Source organism: Haliaeetus leucocephalus, unplaced genomic scaffold (assembly GCF_000737465.1).
Source record: "Haliaeetus leucocephalus isolate CR32 unplaced genomic scaffold, Haliaeetus_leucocephalus-4.0 Scaffold915, whole genome shotgun sequence".
Lineage (NCBI taxonomy): Eukaryota > Metazoa > Chordata > Aves > Accipitriformes > Accipitridae > Haliaeetus > Haliaeetus leucocephalus.
In genome coordinates this window covers 199,433-218,947 of record NW_010973351.1, presented here as the reverse complement: position 1 = coordinate 218,947, position 19,515 = coordinate 199,433, and the positions used below count along the sequence as shown (strand labels likewise).

At 41.3% G+C, this 19,515-nt stretch overlaps 1 protein-coding gene across 1 annotated transcript in view; it reads right to left on the bottom strand.

The window, feature by feature from the left end:
* Window positions 1–2,730: 2,730 nt before the first annotated feature.
* Window positions 2,731–19,515, bottom strand: part of LOC104841729 (wiskott-Aldrich syndrome protein homolog 1-like) — a 38,729-nt gene continuing 21,944 nt past the window's right edge. The window contains exons 4-6 of the mRNA XM_010583583.1: window positions 11,129–11,346; window positions 3,971–4,164; window positions 2,731–2,851 (exon numbers count right to left, since the gene is read on the bottom strand). Of these exons, the coding sequence (XP_010581885.1) occupies window positions 2,731–2,851; window positions 3,971–4,164; window positions 11,129–11,346 (533 nt within the window). The remainder of the gene's footprint in view (window positions 2,852–3,970; window positions 4,165–11,128; window positions 11,347–19,515) is intronic.

Below are 19,515 nucleotides of genomic sequence, written 5' to 3'. Positions count from 1 at the left end.
GCCAGTTTGGGTCAGGTGCCCTGGCTGGGCATGAGAAGCTGAAAAATCCTTGACTATAGTCTAAATACTACTGAGCAACAACTGAAAACATCAGTGTTATCAACATTCTTCACATACTGAACTCAAAACACAGCACTGTACCAGCTACTAGGAAGACAGTTAACTACATCCCAGCTGAAACCAGGACAGTTTTCAATTAAAGCACAATGTCATACATTTGTTTACATTCCCATCTCATTGACAGACATTGCAGGTGAAGAATATGTACTGTATTTTCATCCAGTTCGTATTCCATGGTCAGGTATTTGAGTACCACTCTTAGGTAGGCAGGGCCACTGTATCCTAGTGCCTATATAGCTTCTCACACGTAACGCAAATTTGCACAAGCACATCTAGCTCGCAAAAGCATATCCATCTTTTCAGCGTCATTTGGTTTCAAGTAGTCATTGATTTCAGTCATTCTACGTCATTTAGGTAATACCTATGACCCTGACGTTCTCCTCGACTTCTGAGCACTGTGATCGGTTTGGTCTGTTTGAGCAAATGCCCTCCCATGCAAAGGCAAATGAGAGATGGGATACTGGTCTTCACTACCGGGAAGCTTCTTGCTCTGACATAGAGGTATTTTGGTCCAATTCCTAAGCCCAGCAAATATTTTTACATTTAATTTTAGCATCTCTAATAAAAAGCATTGTCCTTATACGAATCATTTTGGTGGCACTTAAGTGCAGGTGTTGTTTTATTTTTGTTCGAGTATAGTTTGGTTTAAAATAAACTTGGTTTGTTTTGCCGAGCATCGTTTATAAAGGCCTGGAAGGAGGTAATGAAGATGCCTGAATGTGATGTGCTCTGAGCCCTGCATCTGCTGCTGTGGCCCCTGTATAAGCTGCAGTATATACAGGGTGTGTGGTGGGAGCTAGGTAGCCTTCAGCATGCCTGTTACCACAGTAAACTGGGCTTCTAACTGTGCTAATGACAAAACTTCATTTAATCTCCCAAGTAGAAGCGAAGTCCTTTTGCTTTTTTAAACGTAGGGCTGTCAGGAGTCCCAGTCCTGAGTTTTGTCAGCTATATAAAAGCAAATTACCCGACACTGTATGAGATGTTATAGAAATTTTTCCCAGAGCTGCTTTTGTACTGTCTACATAGGCTGTCCTCGGCCTCCCACTGACAGGCTGGTCAAAGCCCTAGATGGGTAATTTTCTTAAAACTTGGCACGTGGATCTCCTTATTTCTTCCCCTTGCTGAAAAGAGCTTCTGCCTGTAGGTTGCTTTTTGCTATCCTACGAAGCAGACGTATTCTCTGCTAATGAAGTACGATGATAGCCTTGCTGATTTTTGCCCCACTCCTTGATTTTCTTCCTTGTTGTTCAGCTGAGCCTGATTTTCAAACCTTTTCAAGAAATTTTAATGAGAAAGAATTTTTGCATGGATCATCCTCCCACCCACTCACAGCAATTGTTACGATTTTCTCCTGTTATTTGAAGCAACTGTATTTCTAAAGAGACATTACTTATGTGGAAAATTATTACTTGGAAAAAGGTTTCTTCTCCCACTACTATTTTACAGTTTATCAGGTAGGATCAAGCTAAAATGGCTAATCCTATATCCAGCTTGCGGTCTCTAAGCCACATATAATAATCCTATTTTGAAGTCTAGCAGCAGACATAGGAGGTATTTGATGACTCACAGGAATAAAAAAGGCTGGGTGAGTATCTGGAACATTTTCCTGGTTAGTCTGCAAAAGATTAAATAGAGTTTTCCCCAGGAGGAAAAGAAAAAAAAAAAAAAAGAAAGAAAGAATTGTCAGTAGCTTGAAACATTGAAAACAAGGTTGGATGCAATAGCTTATAGAGGAAAAATGTTGTAGTAAAGCAGATAATAAGCAAAAGGGCTTGAGAGTTCTTTCTGATGTTTCATCTCTATGGAAGGGTAATTAGGTATGTGCACAATTACAAAGCAAATGGCATGCATGATGATGTTTTCCTCAGTCAGATTTGTTTTTCTGTTCTTCTAATTTGGCTTTAATTAATACTAACACAAATAGTTTTTTTCTGAATATAAGCACAGATATGTACTGTATTAAGGTTTTAAATCATGCCTGAGATGCACTTGGATAATTTCTATTAGTATCAGGGAGAATACCACTTTTTCTTTATGCGTGCAGGTCGAGCAAATGGTACCCAAGTATAACACCGATAGTCATGCTTTGTTGTGTGTGTGAAATTTAGCAAAGGGAATTAACAACTGAAACGAGCGCTCCCACATGAAGGATAATATTAAACAAATCTAGCTTTAAGTCCTGACCTTCCTACCCATAATGCCTGTCAGGAGGCTTTGAAGTCTGATACTAAAAAGCCTATGAAGCTTGGAAACTGAAAACAGCATTTCACAGGTATTAGCATGATAATTAGGAGTCTGTTTTACACATCATTTTAACTTGAAAGTAAGTAATCAGAATTTAGATGACACTTTGCTTAATTATATTGAGTGTTTAACATGAAAGTAAATTAATAGCAAATTGATTTCCACCATCTGCTACTATTAACACCGGGAAAACCAGAAGAACTTCAAACGCCGTATCTTTATCCATTTTTAATATTATTATCTAAAACAGATGTTGCATCTTTGTAAGAAACAGCACAGGGCACTTGATGGAAGAATGAAGCAGCCAAAACAGTTCTCTAGAGACACAGGAGAGAACTTTGGGACCCTGGGAGCAGAAGACAGTTAGCGGGGCGTGTGATTGGGATTGAGCCCGTAGCACCCCACTGCCCACGACATGCAAGGCAAACGCCGTTTCCAAAGTGTTACGTGTTCCAGACTCTGTTCTGGAGTATTTGGGGTGCAACTATATGAGAAAGGAAGAGAGTCCCACTACAAATATTCAACCCTCTACAACATGGAGAGAATTGGAAACTAAGAGCACATGTGTTCAGGTTTGTTGTTATTCCTTATTGTTAACCAAGGTTCTATACATCCCAGCCTGAGATAACCATCAAGTGTTAGCATCCCTCAGTTTTACAGACAGGTTAATGGAGAGACTCTCTGGGAATGTTCTGCCTTTGTTATTGTTGTGGGGTTTTTTTAAATCTCACAATGCAAATTATTTCACAATTTAAATATCGGAACCATTATCACTCTAATATTTTCTTATGAGGAATATGTAATTGAAAATTGCTTCCTCTCCTGAAGAGCACGGCTTTCTATATGAAGAATACAATTCATATCCAACAAAAAAAGTATACAGTGAGAATGAGTTATGGCAATAAAACAGTGAAGGTATTTTTAAGTGTAATGTTTATTTGCTTTCACTATGCAATTTTAGAGAGCAGATTAGCTAAAAGAAATTATTTTAGAGAACCTGGAAGAGAATCCAGCCTGAGAAAATAAAAAAGCCCAAATGAAAAAAAAAACCCAGCAACTAAGTGGAAAACAGCCAGGCTGCATAGAGGCAGAGCTCAGAGCCCTGCAGCCAGCAGTCAGCAAGGCACTTACTACCACCGACCTTTAGTGCTTTGTGAGATGCTTGCAGAACGGCTTTCGGCAATTTCTTACAGCCCTTGTTCGGCGCTACCTGAACCTTCTCCCCAAAATTCCCGTCCTGGTTGTAATGGTAAACAGTGTTGGCAATCTATAGAAGATAGGCATTAGGAGTTGTGATTCTCTGGGATCCCAAACAGGCATCAGTTTGGGCTCAAAAAAACCAAAACAAAACAGCCTTTTGCCAAGGCATACAGCGTTACCAGTTCCTGAAAGTGGAAGCAAGGCAATTTCCCCAACAACCTCTGAGACTCCTGAAGCATTATAAAGACATCAGCTTTATGTAGGCATCAATAAGACTTGAGAATCTCCTCGCAAAGATCATCCCTCAGCGACCAGCCAAATGCTGCTTGTTTTCCCCTGTTTTTTCTCCACCGGTAGTCCTCGTGCCAGATTCGTAATTGGAGTACTTGGGTCCCCGCCTCACATCAAGAGCGGGGCTCCAGTATCCCCCTTCGGCTGCAGGTTTCCTGCCAGAGACGCTCCCCCGCCATCACCAGCCACCTCAGGCACGTTGGCTCTTCTGGCCGTGCTGGGAACAGGCTGGTCGTTACAGGGCAGAGCAGGGACAGGATTTCCTTTAAACTTCTGTATCTGTGCTTTTTGGCTCGCAGTGACAGTCTTTAAACATATTAATACGGAGTATAATTTTTTAAAAGCTTCTGGGCACCCTCCTCGGTGAGCATATTTCTTAAAACTTATTGCATCTTGCTAATTATGAGATTTAATCTAGTGTATGAGTATAGACATTTAACATATATGCCATCCTCAGAAGGGTTATACTAATGCCTTTGATTTCTGCTGCAGTGACAATTTAAGCTACATGGATTGTAGGTTGACGTAGGTTTGTGAAGATAAAAAAATCAACATTACAAATGATTCTACTTTACCTAACACCTTGCCAAACAAATCAAATTAGGTCATATAACTCCAGTGACAAAATTTAGGTGATCCCTTTACAAGAAATATCCTTAAGATCCTATTTCATTTTCAGAGAGTATTCAGATAGCTCCTGAGAATAGCTGTGAAATCCAGACCAGTTTATCAATTATCACTTTCACAAGAGAGTAGTTCTAAGTCCATTTTCCCTTGAAGGTCTCTCAGATCAGGTGAGAGAAAAGTTTGAATGGGGGAACTGGAGATAATTTCTCTCTCTCTCTTCAACATTTAAATAAATGGATGGTGGTTGTGCTTAAATAGAAAAATTAAAATACTATTCATGAGCTAAATTTCCCTCTCTTGAACATCCCACATCTGATTTTACAGCAAGCCCCAAAAAACAGGTTTATAATCTATGATGATTTTTTTCTCTGAGCCTTATCTAGTAGTTCCTCCCAGATTTCCTTGCTGCTCACTAGCAGAACATTATATTAGATGACACATAGCTATAGTTCTCATATACACTCTCACATAGCATGACAGGAAGGAGGTCTAGATCTAGAAGACTTGGTCAAAAATTCAGGCAAAAAGATCTGGCCGACTAAAACAGACCTCGGGGTTATGCTTGCCATGAAGCATTGGAAGAAGGAACCCAGAAGATAACCCAGGGAGGTTCCCTTTGTTTTTCTTTTATGACTCTATGTGTAACCAAACTTAGACTTTTTTTTTATCAGCTCTTCAACAGACCATCCTGGGTTTCCCATCCCAGTGGTGACTTGCTTTGTGAAACTCTAAAGCCAGAGAAGCCAGGCATGGCTTTGTAATTATTACAATTTTAACTGGACAAGTATGTGAGAAAAAAAATGAATCATGTTATCATAGCCAGAAAGTAAAGGCAAAACCCTCCTTTTAACAGAAGAAATAGATTTGCTATGCTGTATTTCCATGAGAAGACTGGAATGTTTCCATGCCAAAGTGGGAGCAGTGGCTGCTGTGCTTACACGGTACAACTGCAGAGTCAGTGTGATGTCCCTGGGTGGGCTACGGGCTTTCCCTCTGCCAGACACATCATGTGTGATAAAAAACTAAGAGATGAAATTTAGAGGCTTAGATTTTTACAAAACCTGTTTGCGTGAAATTCTAGGGGGACAGTATTTGCAAATGGTGTTAGAAGTATGCAGAAATTATTAACTGATCCTGCACATCTACTTTGCATCTTTGGCATGAAAAGAACTTATCTTCTTACTCCATTAAATATATAGTAAAAAAAAAAAAGTAAAAAACATAAGATGTTTCCAGCCTCTTTTACAAAGTGATTTAACCACAATAGTATCCCAATTTTTATGACAGGTTGCTTTGAGCTCTGTAGTCAACATAGAAACAGTCAAAGAAAAAGAATATCTTATTCTCCTGGGTCTGTCTGCACTGGGAATTTAGGTTATTATTCTTACTGGAGCACAAGGCAGACTTATGTTCTCTTTAACAAGAGAAATAAGGAAAAGATGCACCTGAATTTGGGGTAAGCCTGCAAAATCTTGTCGAGTCAATGGTCATATTAAGAAGCAGAGATTCATTTCCTTGGTGGTGATCCTATGAATAAAAGATTAGTCTTTTATACCTGTATTATGCCTACATTTTTAAAAGGTTATGGGCCTTGACACTCAGGATGGCCATCAAAGGCAAACTTGTCATTTTCACTTACCGATTCTCATGTCTAATTATAATGCTGTGACATTCAATTGCAGATCCTTGAGGGAATACAGCCTCCCAAAACACAAAATGTGTCGCTGAAGTGATTTTTTAATACATAAGAACAATTGCAATAGTCCAGACTCCCGGGACAGATTTTTCTAGCGGTTATACTTGTACAAATCCCAAGCTGGAAGCAGAGCTGCTTCTATTAAACATAGAACCCCATCTCTCAGGAGACCTGCTTGCTTTCAGCGGGATCTCCCCGCTGAGGTGCAATCAACAGGGACACACCGATGGAAGACTAGGCTCCCCGGCATCTAATAAGGTATGAACTCCACCTGAAGCTTTCCTGAATTTGGGGAACTGAGACAGCATCCGACAGCCTGTTTGATGTTAATCAGGATGGGGTGCCTCGGGCGAGGGCGCTGATGGCCGTGTCTGTATTAGCAAGCAAGTGGAGACTAATAGGATCAGGTCTGTAGAGAGGAACAGGACAGCATGGTCTCTGCTATCTACATTTCAGGGATTTTTGAGCGTCTTTTGCCTGGTCTCATGGACTATATGTCTATATGTGACTGAAGTACATTAAAGACAGTCCCGGAGAGGATCTCCCAGTTCAGTTTAATCTGAAAAAAATCCCTTTCGTACACACTGAGACCACCCCATGACATGAAACTACACAGAGCAAGAGTGGGCAAATGGGAAATTTGCTTAAAAATTAGTCCTTCAAAAAAGTACTGGAGTACTACCCATACATGTGGTCTCTCTCTCCTTTCTCACCTGCTTGCTTCAAACGTACAGGAAACTCGCATCTTTGAAACATCTGTCTTTTTTTTTTTTTTCAAATTCGGTTGAAATGTACTGACAGATACAGAGTCCTTGGCTGTGACTTGTGGTCAAAGGTTGTTAGCAGGAAAATGAAATGCATACACAAAAAGAAGTATCACATACTCTACATACATTAACTGGGTGTAGTATAGAGTTACATGGGCATTCCTGTCACACGTGTGAGCACAAAAGTTAACTCTTAGAGCCAGGATACCAATTTATTTAAATGTTCACTGGCTTAAGAGCAGATGCGGTGTTTTACCCAAGTCAGAGACTTGCACCCATGTGTTTACAAAGTGCAAACTCATTTAACTCAGTTGAACTGAGAAAGACTCCTGATTAAAAAGACTTTATTAGGGATAGCTGCTCATTATGCATACCCACAGCTTCCCAGAGAAACTCATTCTTGGCATCCTGCTGTGACAGAGATTAGTCATTACGCAGTAAAGCTGCACTGCTGGGACAACATTTGCCTTATTAAATTAATTAGGGTATTACTTAAGAAAAAGCAGTCCCATAGCTGTGATCACCACCCTCAAACCTAGGCAAATGTGGCCGGCAAATGTTACAGGACACCTCTCACCGTTTGGAGAGAGGACTGCACCCTCAGTCATCCGTCACTCTTAATCAGACTTGCACTGGCGTCTATAAAATACAATGTAAGGGAGGCCTCATAGAAGTTTTACATTAATAGCCAAGTACCTGTTATCAGAAGCAAAGCAGCAGTAGATACCGCTTATAAAATATTACAGTAGTGAGTTTTTAGGTTCTTTCCCCACTGCAACACCACTGAAACCTGTCTACATCCGAGTTTTATCACGGCCCTTTCTCCCAGTGCACTGCCCGACCCACTGCTGCCCTGACCGCATCAGCGAACAGCCAGGTACTCCTCAGGAGCAACTCACATTTGAGGTGCAGTCAGGAAAAGCACCTGGTCATTACACAGCCGTCTCCTCTCTAGGAAGTTCCCTCTTCATCTTGGTGCAAGTTGAAGTAGGTGTGTGGAAAGCATCTTTTTTTAGTTTGAACTAAAGGAAACTAGAAGGGCTCACACAGTCAACATGTGCTTTGGGAGACCACAAGAATGAGCTGAGGCTTTTCACCTTCTTAAATGGACTCTTGGCCATCCTAGGACACTTAAGCTTTTCCAGTCCTTCTCGAGGCGATTTTAAACGCAATTGTAATAAGGTTGTGGGTTTGACTTTGAACCGTTGTGAATTAGGAGCCTTCACGTATTCAGTGCAGTTAAAAAAAAAATTCCCTATTTCTACACAGCTACAGACTGCCACCTTTTAGCCTCTGTTTCTGCCTGACTTACTCATTCAAGCCACACAGCATGCAGAACATGGGTCGTGGCCACCTTTAGAAATGCAGGCTGCATCTCATGCCTCTGCTCTGAACCACATCCCCAAGGAGATTTGAAGAACTAAAGCCACAGCACACTATAGTCCGGGGCTGGTAATGTGGCTGGATAGTAAATAAGGGCATATGTTTTTACTCAGGTAAAGGTTTAGCAGTTCAGGCATCATGTGCCGTAATTCAGGCAGCCTGGGAAGCCATGCGAGGAAAACCAGGAGGGAAAACTGAGCTGCAAGCACGTCCTGGCCATACAAAGGGATGAGAAATGGCTGGTGGCCAAATGTAACGAGCTGGTGTATTTTAGAGTACAAATACCAAATTCAGTAACATTTTAGAAAAAGTGCCAAAATCATGCACTCTAGAAGCACACAGTCCCTGTCTGAAATGAAGGCGGCTTTTTACCCCCTGCGGTAGCTATTACTGCAAGCTGTGAGCAAACGGGTGACTTGAACTCGGTTCAGATTTTCAAAGTTATCACCATAATCATAATTCCACAGGCCCAAACACCAGAAGGTATAGATCTTAGCTGTTACTAAGCTCTTTGAAAAGCAAATCAAAAAGGAAGTTACAAGTCTAGCAAAAACCCAGGAGCCTAAACTTTTTATTAAATCTGGGTCTAAATGCTTGAGCTGTGGGGACTTTGGGCTACTGCAAATCTACTGTAGGACCCCCAGGGTCCGGTCAAACCAAATAGGCTGAACTGATCCAGCAGCTCAGGGCTGCTGAAAGGAGGAGGCCTTTTCCCTCTCCTCCTCCTCCTTTTTGTTACCAGTGTCCTCCTCCTTTTTGTTACCAGTGTCCTCCTTCTTCCCCTTTACCCCACTGGTCCCCAGCTCTTCCCTGGGCTGACTTAGTACTGTCTGACCTTTCAAGGAGGCAGCTGAGCTCATGAAAGTGGTAGAAATTAACCCAGAAGAGAAAAAAACCAACCACCTCAATTATTTTTTAGCAATAGCAAGCTGTGAAGTCAGCTCAGCCATCTCATCTGATTGCAACTTCAGACCTGCCGAGTATAACACAAGCAAACAGTGGCTGCTCTTGAAAAAAATATGCTGAGTTTTTCAAACAGCCTTTGTTACTCTTGCAAAGTTGTATGAAGGTGCAAGACAGCAGAGTCTGGCTCAAAATTTGTACAGTTCCCTTGTGCTAATTAAAAGTGGTCTTTCCTTGTACCAGTTCCAAGATGCTGCCTGAACTTCCAAGTGTTTTTGAAGACAACTGCAATTTCTCACTTGAAATGAAGGACCAATGGCTTAATATTTAACCTGTAGCTGTCGTCAGCTATTTAACCTTGTCCAGAAGTGAATGGGTAATTCCCCTTTGCTAACAAAAGTGTAAAAATATCTCAAAATGACCTTGTGCCAATTTTGTGGTGAAGTCACACTTCAGTAAAGCTACGCAGCTAGTAACAGTGTTGACCTTTTGTTCTCAGCCACCTAAAGACGTTAAAATCTGACTGAAACACGATTATGCAATCTTAGACTCAAAGTGTAGTGAAGTGAACACGTATGCCTAAATAAAACAAGGGGAAAAAACAAAGGGGCAGTGGTAGCAGAGGCAGAGTGAGCCGAGCCCTGCTCCTGGCAGCCCTGAGGAAGAGCTGTTCTAATTTTATCTCCCTGATTCTTGGCTGGTTGTAACATTTTTGTTATCAGAATAGACTTCTTTATTTGGACAAAGAGTGACTAAGAAGGGGTGATTTATTCACATTAACAGACAGTCAGTACTAATGACTCATTAGCATATGATCAGAGAGGGTTTGTAACCCTGCAGGCCTGTGAACAGGGCTGAGCAAACTAACAGAAGAAGAAAAAACAATGGTAAGTTTGAAAATTTGTTTTAGGAAAGTAAGCCAGATAAGAAGGTCATTAGTTATTAGGAAACTAGACTGGCTAGTGGATATTCCTATTCAAGGAAGGAGCGTATTGAGATTTCTCAAACTGCAGTGTCTTTGCAGTCATACAAAACCTGAGACTAAGCTGCAAAAGAAGGGCAAAGGACCTTACACATGGCCCATGGAGCAGTCTTGGGATCTTAATGGCTTGGAGGTGCCAGCCTAGTTACTCATACATCCAAAAGAAACACAGGAGATTTTGTAAAATGCAGTTCATGAGCTCTGTTCGTGGCCCTGAAGGCTGAAACACGTACTCTAATTTCACTCTATCAGGGTAAGAGCTACCTGCTGTAGCCCTGTGAAAGCTATAAAGAGTAATTTCGATTTTAGCCCACTGCTCTGCTACAGCCTCTTGGTAGTTTTTAACACAATCAGGCTCATCTGGACAAGAACTCCCACTTCTTATGACTGTTGTTCCAGCAGCTCTCCTGGTTTCCACTCGGTGCCAACCATGCAAGGCCTTGCTTCTCTAAAGAAAAAGCTGTACAGCTCTCTACAGAGAAAATCCCGCTGCCTTCTGACTCAGCCGTCATAAAAAAAAAATATTTGCTTTGATGTAAAATTGTTCCTGAATGCACATAAACAGGCAGGGTTTGAAAATTTGGTGCAGAATTTGTCCTTTGGGCAAAGTTTACTGTGTCTGGCATAATTATGTTTTTGAAATGCTTGATTTCGTCGTACTTCTCTCTATCGCTGGACTGGAGTAAGTCCAAGTGAGCTCTTATCCTCTCCTCCTGTAACCAGGCGGGTCTCACACCCACTGTAACCGGAGCGGTGGCTCTGCATGTTAAAAAGAAGAGAAGCTACTTTTAATCTCCTAGCTCGTAAGTCACCACCGTCACGGTCTCTTCAAAAGTCTCCAGCAGCCAGAAGCAGGATCACATTGCAAGTTTAATCTCCTCCTTATCACTCATCCTGGGGAAGCACCGCTACGGGAAACGACGTGTCCCGCTCAGCGCTGCGGGCTGGAAATCCTGGCTCTCGCCACGGGCACCGCGAGCTCTCCGGAGCGATAGACGCGTTCGGCGTTGCTTTTTCAGGCGGTCTGGACGCTTCCCACCGCGGCGAGAGAGCCGTGGGGCCTCTGCCCACGCAGGCACAGCGGGGAGGACTGGAAATCACCCCGGGGGGGGCCGGCACGGTCCCTTCCACTGGCACGGTAAATAAACAGAAAATAATAGCTGGGAGTTTTCATCTGCCACAGGAGCTTCAGCGTGGCCTGCTTCGGTTTCAGGGTGCCAGGAGAAATCCGTGTTTTCATTGTTCTGCAGAGCAGCTGCTGTAAACATGACGTGTCTGAATGTTTCTTTTGGGCAAATGCCGGCAACAATGCAGCTCACAAATTCTACTGAAACAGATTATCTTCCATCTTCTTGCTCACCCTTCTTAGGGCTAACTGACGAGTGATTCATCCTCAAAAATTTCAGACAGCTATAGGTCTCTTTAATTTGCACCTAGCCTCCTCTAATCCAAAATGATTGTTCCAGAAGCCAAAAATAGCTGCTGCACATATCCAGCTGTCCCTTTATTTTCCCAGGGATGACCTAAACACCAGTGGGGACAAAAAGATGCTGCATGGTTTCCTGCTAAATATCTGTGTCCCACCACATTCCCTCCCCAGTGATAAAATTTTCTTGGGGCCCATCACTGGCTTTGAAGCTCCTTGTGGCAGTGGAGCAGCAAAAACAAATCTCAGCAGAAGGGAAAATTGAAACTTAGAGGACACAAGACTGACACTGAACTCAGATATTTACTTAAAACTTTGCCAAGGAGGGAAACACAAAGCTGTTAATGCTGATAATGATATTGCAACCCAGAAGGTAGGTTTTTATCCCATTTCTGGAAGGTCAGCTATGCTCTAGTTTCCAAGTGAGGACAATGTTTCACAGCAAAGATGCGCAGGTGCAAACATGTGCCAGCAGTGACCTCCTACTTCATTCAAGCAGGGTCCAATGCACGCACCGCTGCTCTCTTTTAAGGGGGTGGTGAAGTGACCCAGTTTTTAAAATAAAATTTTAATTTGCAGGTCTTCCACGAGTTCCGAACATCCAGTCTGAAAGCACGGGCCTGTAGACATCGTGACTGTCCTGGTTTCAGCTGGGATAGAGTTAATTGTCTTCCTAGTAGCTGGTACAGTGCTGTGTTTTTGAGTTCGGTATGAGAAGAATGTTGATAACACACTGATGTTTTCAGTTGTTGCTAAGTCATTTTTAGCCTAAGTCAAGGATTTTTCAGCTTCTCATGCCCAGCCAGCAAGAAGGCTGGAGGGGCACAAGAGGTCAGGAGGCGACACAGCCAGGACAGCTGACCCAAACTGGCCAGAGGGGTATTCCACACCATGTGACATCACGCCCAGTATATAAACTGGGGGGAGTGGGGCTGGGAGGGATTGCGGCTTAGGGACTAACTGGGTGTCGGTTGTTGGTGGTGAGCAATTGCATTGTGCATCACTTGCATATTCCAATCCTTTTATTATTACTGTTGTCATTTTATTATTGTTATTATCATCATTATTAGTTTCTTCTTTTCTGTTCTATTAAACCGTTCTTATCTCAGCCCATGAGTTTTACTTCTTTTCCTGATTTTCTCCCCCATCCCACTGGATGGGGGGGAGTGAGTGAGCGGCTGCGTGGTGCTTAGTTGCTGGCTGGGGTTAAACCACGACAGTGAGTCGGCATCAGCCTGGGCTTAGCTAACCAGAGGTAGGTTTTAAGGACAATGTCAAAAAATGGGCAGATTCTGATGCACTCACAGCTGAGGAGACCGCACGAGGGTCAGCACTCCCTCCTGGCCAAAGAACCTTCTTCACCATGGGTGCACTCCATCTTTAATTCTAAGGGATGTCTTTTTTTTTCATTCACTTGTCGGAAAGGTATGGAGAAGGCTGAACCATTCAGTCAAATGCTACTGGCACGAATTTTGCCAGGCAACACCAACAGATCGAACTGCTGACTAAAACCTGTTTCAGGCTGGAGATCAACCTGAGGAAATGAAATCTTTCCATGAAATCTAAAGACAAAGCCTGGGAAAAAATATAATTTTCTGTTATTCTGTGGCTATCCTGAATTACAGACTTGAAATATAAAGTCATGGGTGTGGAGTTGAATTTGAGCTGTTGGCTATTGAAGACTGATGTTCTCCCATACTTTTATTTTTGCATTTGTTACCCAGTTACGTAAAGGGCATGCAAAAAAAGGAAACCTTTCAAAGGCTATATGAACAGGAAATACTTCATGTTATTTGAAGTCTAATATGTTTTATTGCACATCTTTAGTGAGTACTGTGGGAAGGGCAGAAACATGAAACAAAACAGCCCTTCTGGTTTCTATATTTTTTAATTTTTAACTAGCAGCTTTACCAGAGCTTTATGGAAGTTTCGTAACAGGCTCAGCATCCTATGAATAAAGGAGAATTTCAGCAACTGGCGGTTCTACTGTGTCACTGATGTATTCTCCCCCCACACACACTATCACATCGCACAAAGAGGAGTTATGGCCTTTGGAGGGAGCTGGAAAGTGAGCAGGGACCCTTCTGAGCTTAGGACAAAGACTGCAGGAGAGTTCCAGAGACAGCAGAAGTGGAGCACATCCCCCAAAAAGCATGAAATGGAAATTCTTTCTGTTTTCTGAAGACTAGCAACAGTTGAGAGAAGTATGGTGAGTGCTTACTCCTAGAGAGACTTGTGAGTGATTTAATCAAATCCTGAACTCCAAATTTCAGAATTTTGTTCATAAATTTCATATGGAAAGCTTCAGCTGCTGCTGAAGTGTAAGAAGATACATTAGGTATCTTCCAGAAAAGCTCTAGTCTACTTCCAAGATCTTCAGCTAAAATTACCCTCTGTAATAATCCTCTATAGGATTGTGCTATCCTACCTGCTTACAATGTCATATACAGTCATATATGATGCCTGTCTATCTAATGGACATGTATTTGGGCACTAAAGAGGCAAGTAAGTGACTGTGAGTTAGGGTCAGCTGTGTCCCTCATGTATTTCTATTTTTGTTTAATTATATACCTATATACATGATGGTCATGGCTTTAAAGATTATTAAAACATCCCATCAGCAAAACAAGAGATACCCCTTCACTGTAGAAGAATTCTACATAGATCAAAAAAGATAAGAACTTTCCAATTTTTCATGCTGGATCATCAGACATAGGACAGCATAGTAAAAGAGAAAATCATAAAAATCAACTCCAGCATTTTTGCTAAGAAACAACTTATTTTGTTGGTAGGAAAAAGGCAGAAGTGACTTCTACAGAAGCAATAAAGAGTGTGCCAAGCAAAGAAATCATGATTCTGACAGTAGGTTATTTAATCTGAAGTGGGTGACTCTTTCATCTATAATTTGGAGGAAAAAAAAGCTTTGTATAATTCAAAAAATATAATAGCCTCTGTTTTAAAAGTAGAAAACACTTAAAGACTATGATTAAAAGGACACACTTTTCTTAGTGGCCTCTGATACTTTAGATAATTGGAATGAAATAGTTATCATAGTCATATTAATATAGGTTTACAAGGGGAATATTCTAGTAGCTATCTGAATAAATTCAAGAATATTTGCTTCTAACTGCTCAGATCACATGCTGTATAAAACAACAACATACATAATTGACAATTCTTTACTTGAAATTTATGCAAAAAAGCTTTCTAATCACTCTCATATGCCAAAAAGTCTAGGAATTTCAGGATATATTTCATTTTGTAAGCAGAATACACAAATATTTTGAGGCTTATTCACCAGAAATGGTTGTCTGTTTGTAATGTCACTGAAAGGAACTTAAAAGCTTTACCAGCTTCTATAAGTCATCTCTGTATGTTAGGTGAGTATTTCTCAAATGCAATCTTTAAATGGTTAAAGATGATGAAGGTGTGGATGATGGCGAACCACTTTTGGTAACTGAATGCTACTTATATTTCTTTTACGGTGTGCTAAAAGTCTTTTTATGGTGTAATCTTAGAGCAGTTTCATTTTATACGATGAGGTTTCTGAAATGATGCATTCTCTGCAGAGCGCGTTATGGCAAAGAACGGATGACAAATTCTTTTGTCATAGAGGTAACTTTTACCTAAGAAACACATCAGAACAAAGCACAAGGTGTGAGAAGAGATTAATCCGGTAACATAACTCAGCTCTCAGAAACCCAGCTTCACATTTTTATATCAGTAAACAAATTTTCAGCTACCTCCTGTGGAAGAAATATCAATTTTCAACATGTCGTAAGTATGATTGAAGGACTGAAATGTGACAAAAGGCTGGAATTGGGTTGTTTTATAATAATACGTATGAAGAATAATATATGTTGAGAGAGTCAGTAGAGAATTATATAACTGAGGGAACTGTGAACATATACCTAAAGCTTACAGCATTCCTGCTTAAAACATTTTCTGATGTTTTTGCATAATTACCCTCTTTCCTTCCATCCAAAGGTGATCACACCATTTCAATTTCTCTTGTAAAGTCCAGAGTTTTAAATCTTGCCTGGCGATTCTATCTACATCCTCAAAGACCCACCGCAATGAGTTACTATGGCATTCCCGTGAAACACAATGTCTCTCTAGTACTTTGGACTTTGCGAAGAGATTAGAGGTGGCACACAGAAAGGAGATTTGGACTCCAGCAATGTCTCCCTGCAAAACTTGGACATCCTAGGGGTCTGAATATTTCTGTCATGGCATGGTGGGTACCTTAATCAGATGTTATTTGGGAGGTGAGGGCAACAACTTTATAAGGGCAGCTCAGGAGTTGGTAGCCTTCCATTAGTATCTTATTGAGCGTCGTACATCTTCAGAGACAGGACAGGGTGAGGCTGCATTTCATTTCTTACTGGGAAGTCTCCCTCAGTAGTATCACCTACTGGGGGTCTCCAAAAGTGCAATGACTATTTCTTGCACATCTCCGCAGGAAAAATGTTGTTTTCTCTCAACCCAGTGGAAGTGCTCTCCAGGCAGCTCATCACAAAAAAAGCAGGGAGCCTTAATTGTCACCCAGGGGTGCTCACCCTACACCCCAGACCCAGAAGTGGGGTTTTGTCATGAGAAGCTATTCTCAAATACCACAAAACCAGAAGATGCATATCAAAGGAAAAGAGCATGAGACAGCTGTAAAAAAGAATTCTGCAGCTGTTGGTCTCAGTTCCCAGCTTTCTACCATTTCCCCCTACTTCAGAACAGCTGCTGCGTAGACCTTGTGGCAGATTTCCAAAGTCTTCAACAGAAGCTGTTTTACCTTATAAGAAAATCACAATTTCATTCTTATTTCCAGTTGCAGAAGAAAACAACACCAGCTTCTGGGTTATTTAATCCACAGTCTCCTAAATCCTGAGAAGGCTTTCTAAAATCAGCTGGAATTTGCCATGGAGAGAGCTGTACTCAAAGTTCAGTGCGACTGCAGTGGCGTAACCCAGAGCAGTGAGGACATGAGGCAATAGTGCAAGTTAAAACTGCTCAGCTGTGACATAAACATTGCACTTCCCTTCCTCTGATGGATGGTAGCCCTTCAGACTACTCAGGTTGGAGGCAAAATCTGAATACAGGTCAGCAGCAACTAACACAGAGTGGAGGACCACTGAAATTCTCTTAGCTGACCAGTTCCTGCAGGCATTCCGAGCTTCACATGCCTCAGATATATCAGTATGGGATGAGAGCAGTAGCTGCTCATTTCATGTGTGATGAGTGATTTTACACTTATTCCTGGTGCTTTGAATAGTTATGCCCTCCATTTAACTAATCAGCAGTATCAGTCATCAGGGGAAGGGCCAATGATCAGTAGCAATGCTTTGACTTGGAGATCCTTCTTAAACATTGTCAGTGTCCTACCAGAAACCAATTACAGGAAGATTTTTTATTTCCATAAAATGAGAATGGTGACAGTATGGCACAAAAGGACATTAGCAGAAAAACCTTTAAGGAAAAAATCCAAGATCCTTAAGAACGATGCTAAAAAGGATTGTATGTTAAAGCAGACACTCAAATGCTCCTTAAGAACTGATGCTTATTATTACTTAAACTGTCATTTATCATTACTTTAGGTTTATGATTAACTATTAAATTATAGGATGAAGTATGTTGGAATTATATAGAAACACAATAGACTTAATCTTAAAAATCTTCATTGACGAAACACCAAAAAATAGTATTTATATGATTCTGTTCTGCTATAAGGATTTTCAAATGCTACAGCAGATAAAAATGAGAGAAGAGGACAAAAGTGCTTAGAAATGGCAGCTTGAGACCAAATACACAGAAAAATCAAAACATGCACATTAGAGAAAATTATCTGAATGCATAAATTGGTGGCTGCTTGGAAAACAGTCATGCTTCTCCAAAGTGTCCCAGTGTCATATCCCCAAAGAACGCAGAGACCTGTGTTTGTTTCCTCTCTCTGTCATAACAATGCTGAATATCTCATCTTTGGGTAGTTTATTTACTCTTTAATCTCCCAAGTATCTTTTTCCCTTCCCTTCCCTTCCCTTCCCTTCCCTTCCCTTCCCTTCCCTTCCCTCTTCCCCTCACTCTTCATTTTCCTCCTTTCTGTGATCTCTTGCTCTTTCCCAGCACCTTGCATTCCCAAAGCCAACACGTACCTCCTACTCCAACACTTTAATACTTTTCCTCATTTGCTTGTCCAACAGTTTGTACCTCCTTTTGGTCCATCCTCTAACTTTGGCAATGCTTTTGGTGCCATAGGACCATCCTGAGACTTAGCCCAGCCGACCTCTCGGCTGGTCCATACCCAGTTGTCCTTTTATCTCTCACTACCTCAGTCCTATAAAACCCACAGATAATCCGAAGAGAAAAGAAGTTAGCACCTCATGTCCAAGAACAAAAGAGCATCTTCTCTTAAACAGAAAAAGAAACTGTTGGCCTTGGAAGAAAAAAAAATGCTGGTTAGCATCAGGCAGGAGTTTGCGGGAACTCTGGCAAAGACAGTCTTGGGAAGGTAGTGATTCTTAATAGTGAGTGTGATAACGTTTAGAAAGAAGAATCCAAAGACACATGCTGAGTAGAAACAAGGAAAATAAAATGTCATTCAGCAAGGGTTCAGCCAGTGATCTTTAACAGCAATGTCTATGAACACGAGCTTGTATTGCAGTACATATTAGAAAGTGAAATACTTGGAAGTATCACACAGCTTAGAGGTAAAATTCTTCAGAATAGGATTTTATCCATATCTATTAAAGCTTTTGTTATTTCATATTGCAGGTTGTGCTCTGGTTCTGTATGAACAGAACGATGCACTATCCTCACACCAAAATGCAAATGCTCTGGAATAACAGAGTCCTGACACAGAAATTGGAAGGCCCTGAAAGAACATGAATAAAGCTGTAGGGGCTGAATTATGAAGAAGAATACTCTGAACAAAAAAATTATTTCGATGGGATTCTTTTGCTTGTAGCAATGAGAGCACTTTGCCAAGGCACCACTTCTAAATGTTCTGGGTCCCTCTGGGGACTGCTGTGTATGGAACACAGCTAGCTTGTTCCAACAGACAAGGCATGCTGGCTGTCACTGTTGTGGATATGAAATTTATCTTTCTACAAATGACATACAGGCTTAGGAAGCCAGCAAGCAGCCAAGCCTAGGAGGGCAAAACTGGAATCCAGATCCCCTAAGTCTTAGTCCACTGCTTTGCACAGTGACCTGCCATTTTAGCTCAGACTAGGTTCTTACACCATCCCAATCCCCGCAGCATTGGCATACGACTCACAGGACAGCCCAGCTGCTCAGGACGCAGAACTTTCACAAATCTGAAATAAATCCTCTGAAACAGCACTAGCAATTGAGCAATTTGGAAAGCTATTACTCTTGTGCCCCTGTGACCTGTAAAGCTGAAGTCTAAATGAGAGGATGTTCTTAGGTAGCTGTTCGTGTAAAAGGTATTTAAGAAGTCCACTGTGTATTTTAGTTTCTAGTAGTATTTATTAAAAATGAGATTTTGTAGTTACTGGGAACTCCACCATTGAAAAATGGATGATAACCAAAAGCCAAAATAATGATTTATTAATTTTCAGTAGCAAATTTCTGTTAAGAAATGAAAAACCACATAATATTGTCTTGGTTTGAAATTAACTTGTCCCTTGGCCTTCCCTTGGTACCTCAGATGTGACTCGTATTCCCATTCTTCTCAACAGTCTGGCCTTCCCAGACAGATTGCCTTTGCCTTTGCCTTTGCCCGTGGCCCCCACAGTGCACTGTATCAGCTTAATGACAGGGGAGACTGCCTGACTGAGAGTAATTTGAACTAAGAAATAAAAAGATTTCAAACCAAGCCATCTCAATTCAAGTCAGCCACCCCTAAAATCTCCTAATGAAA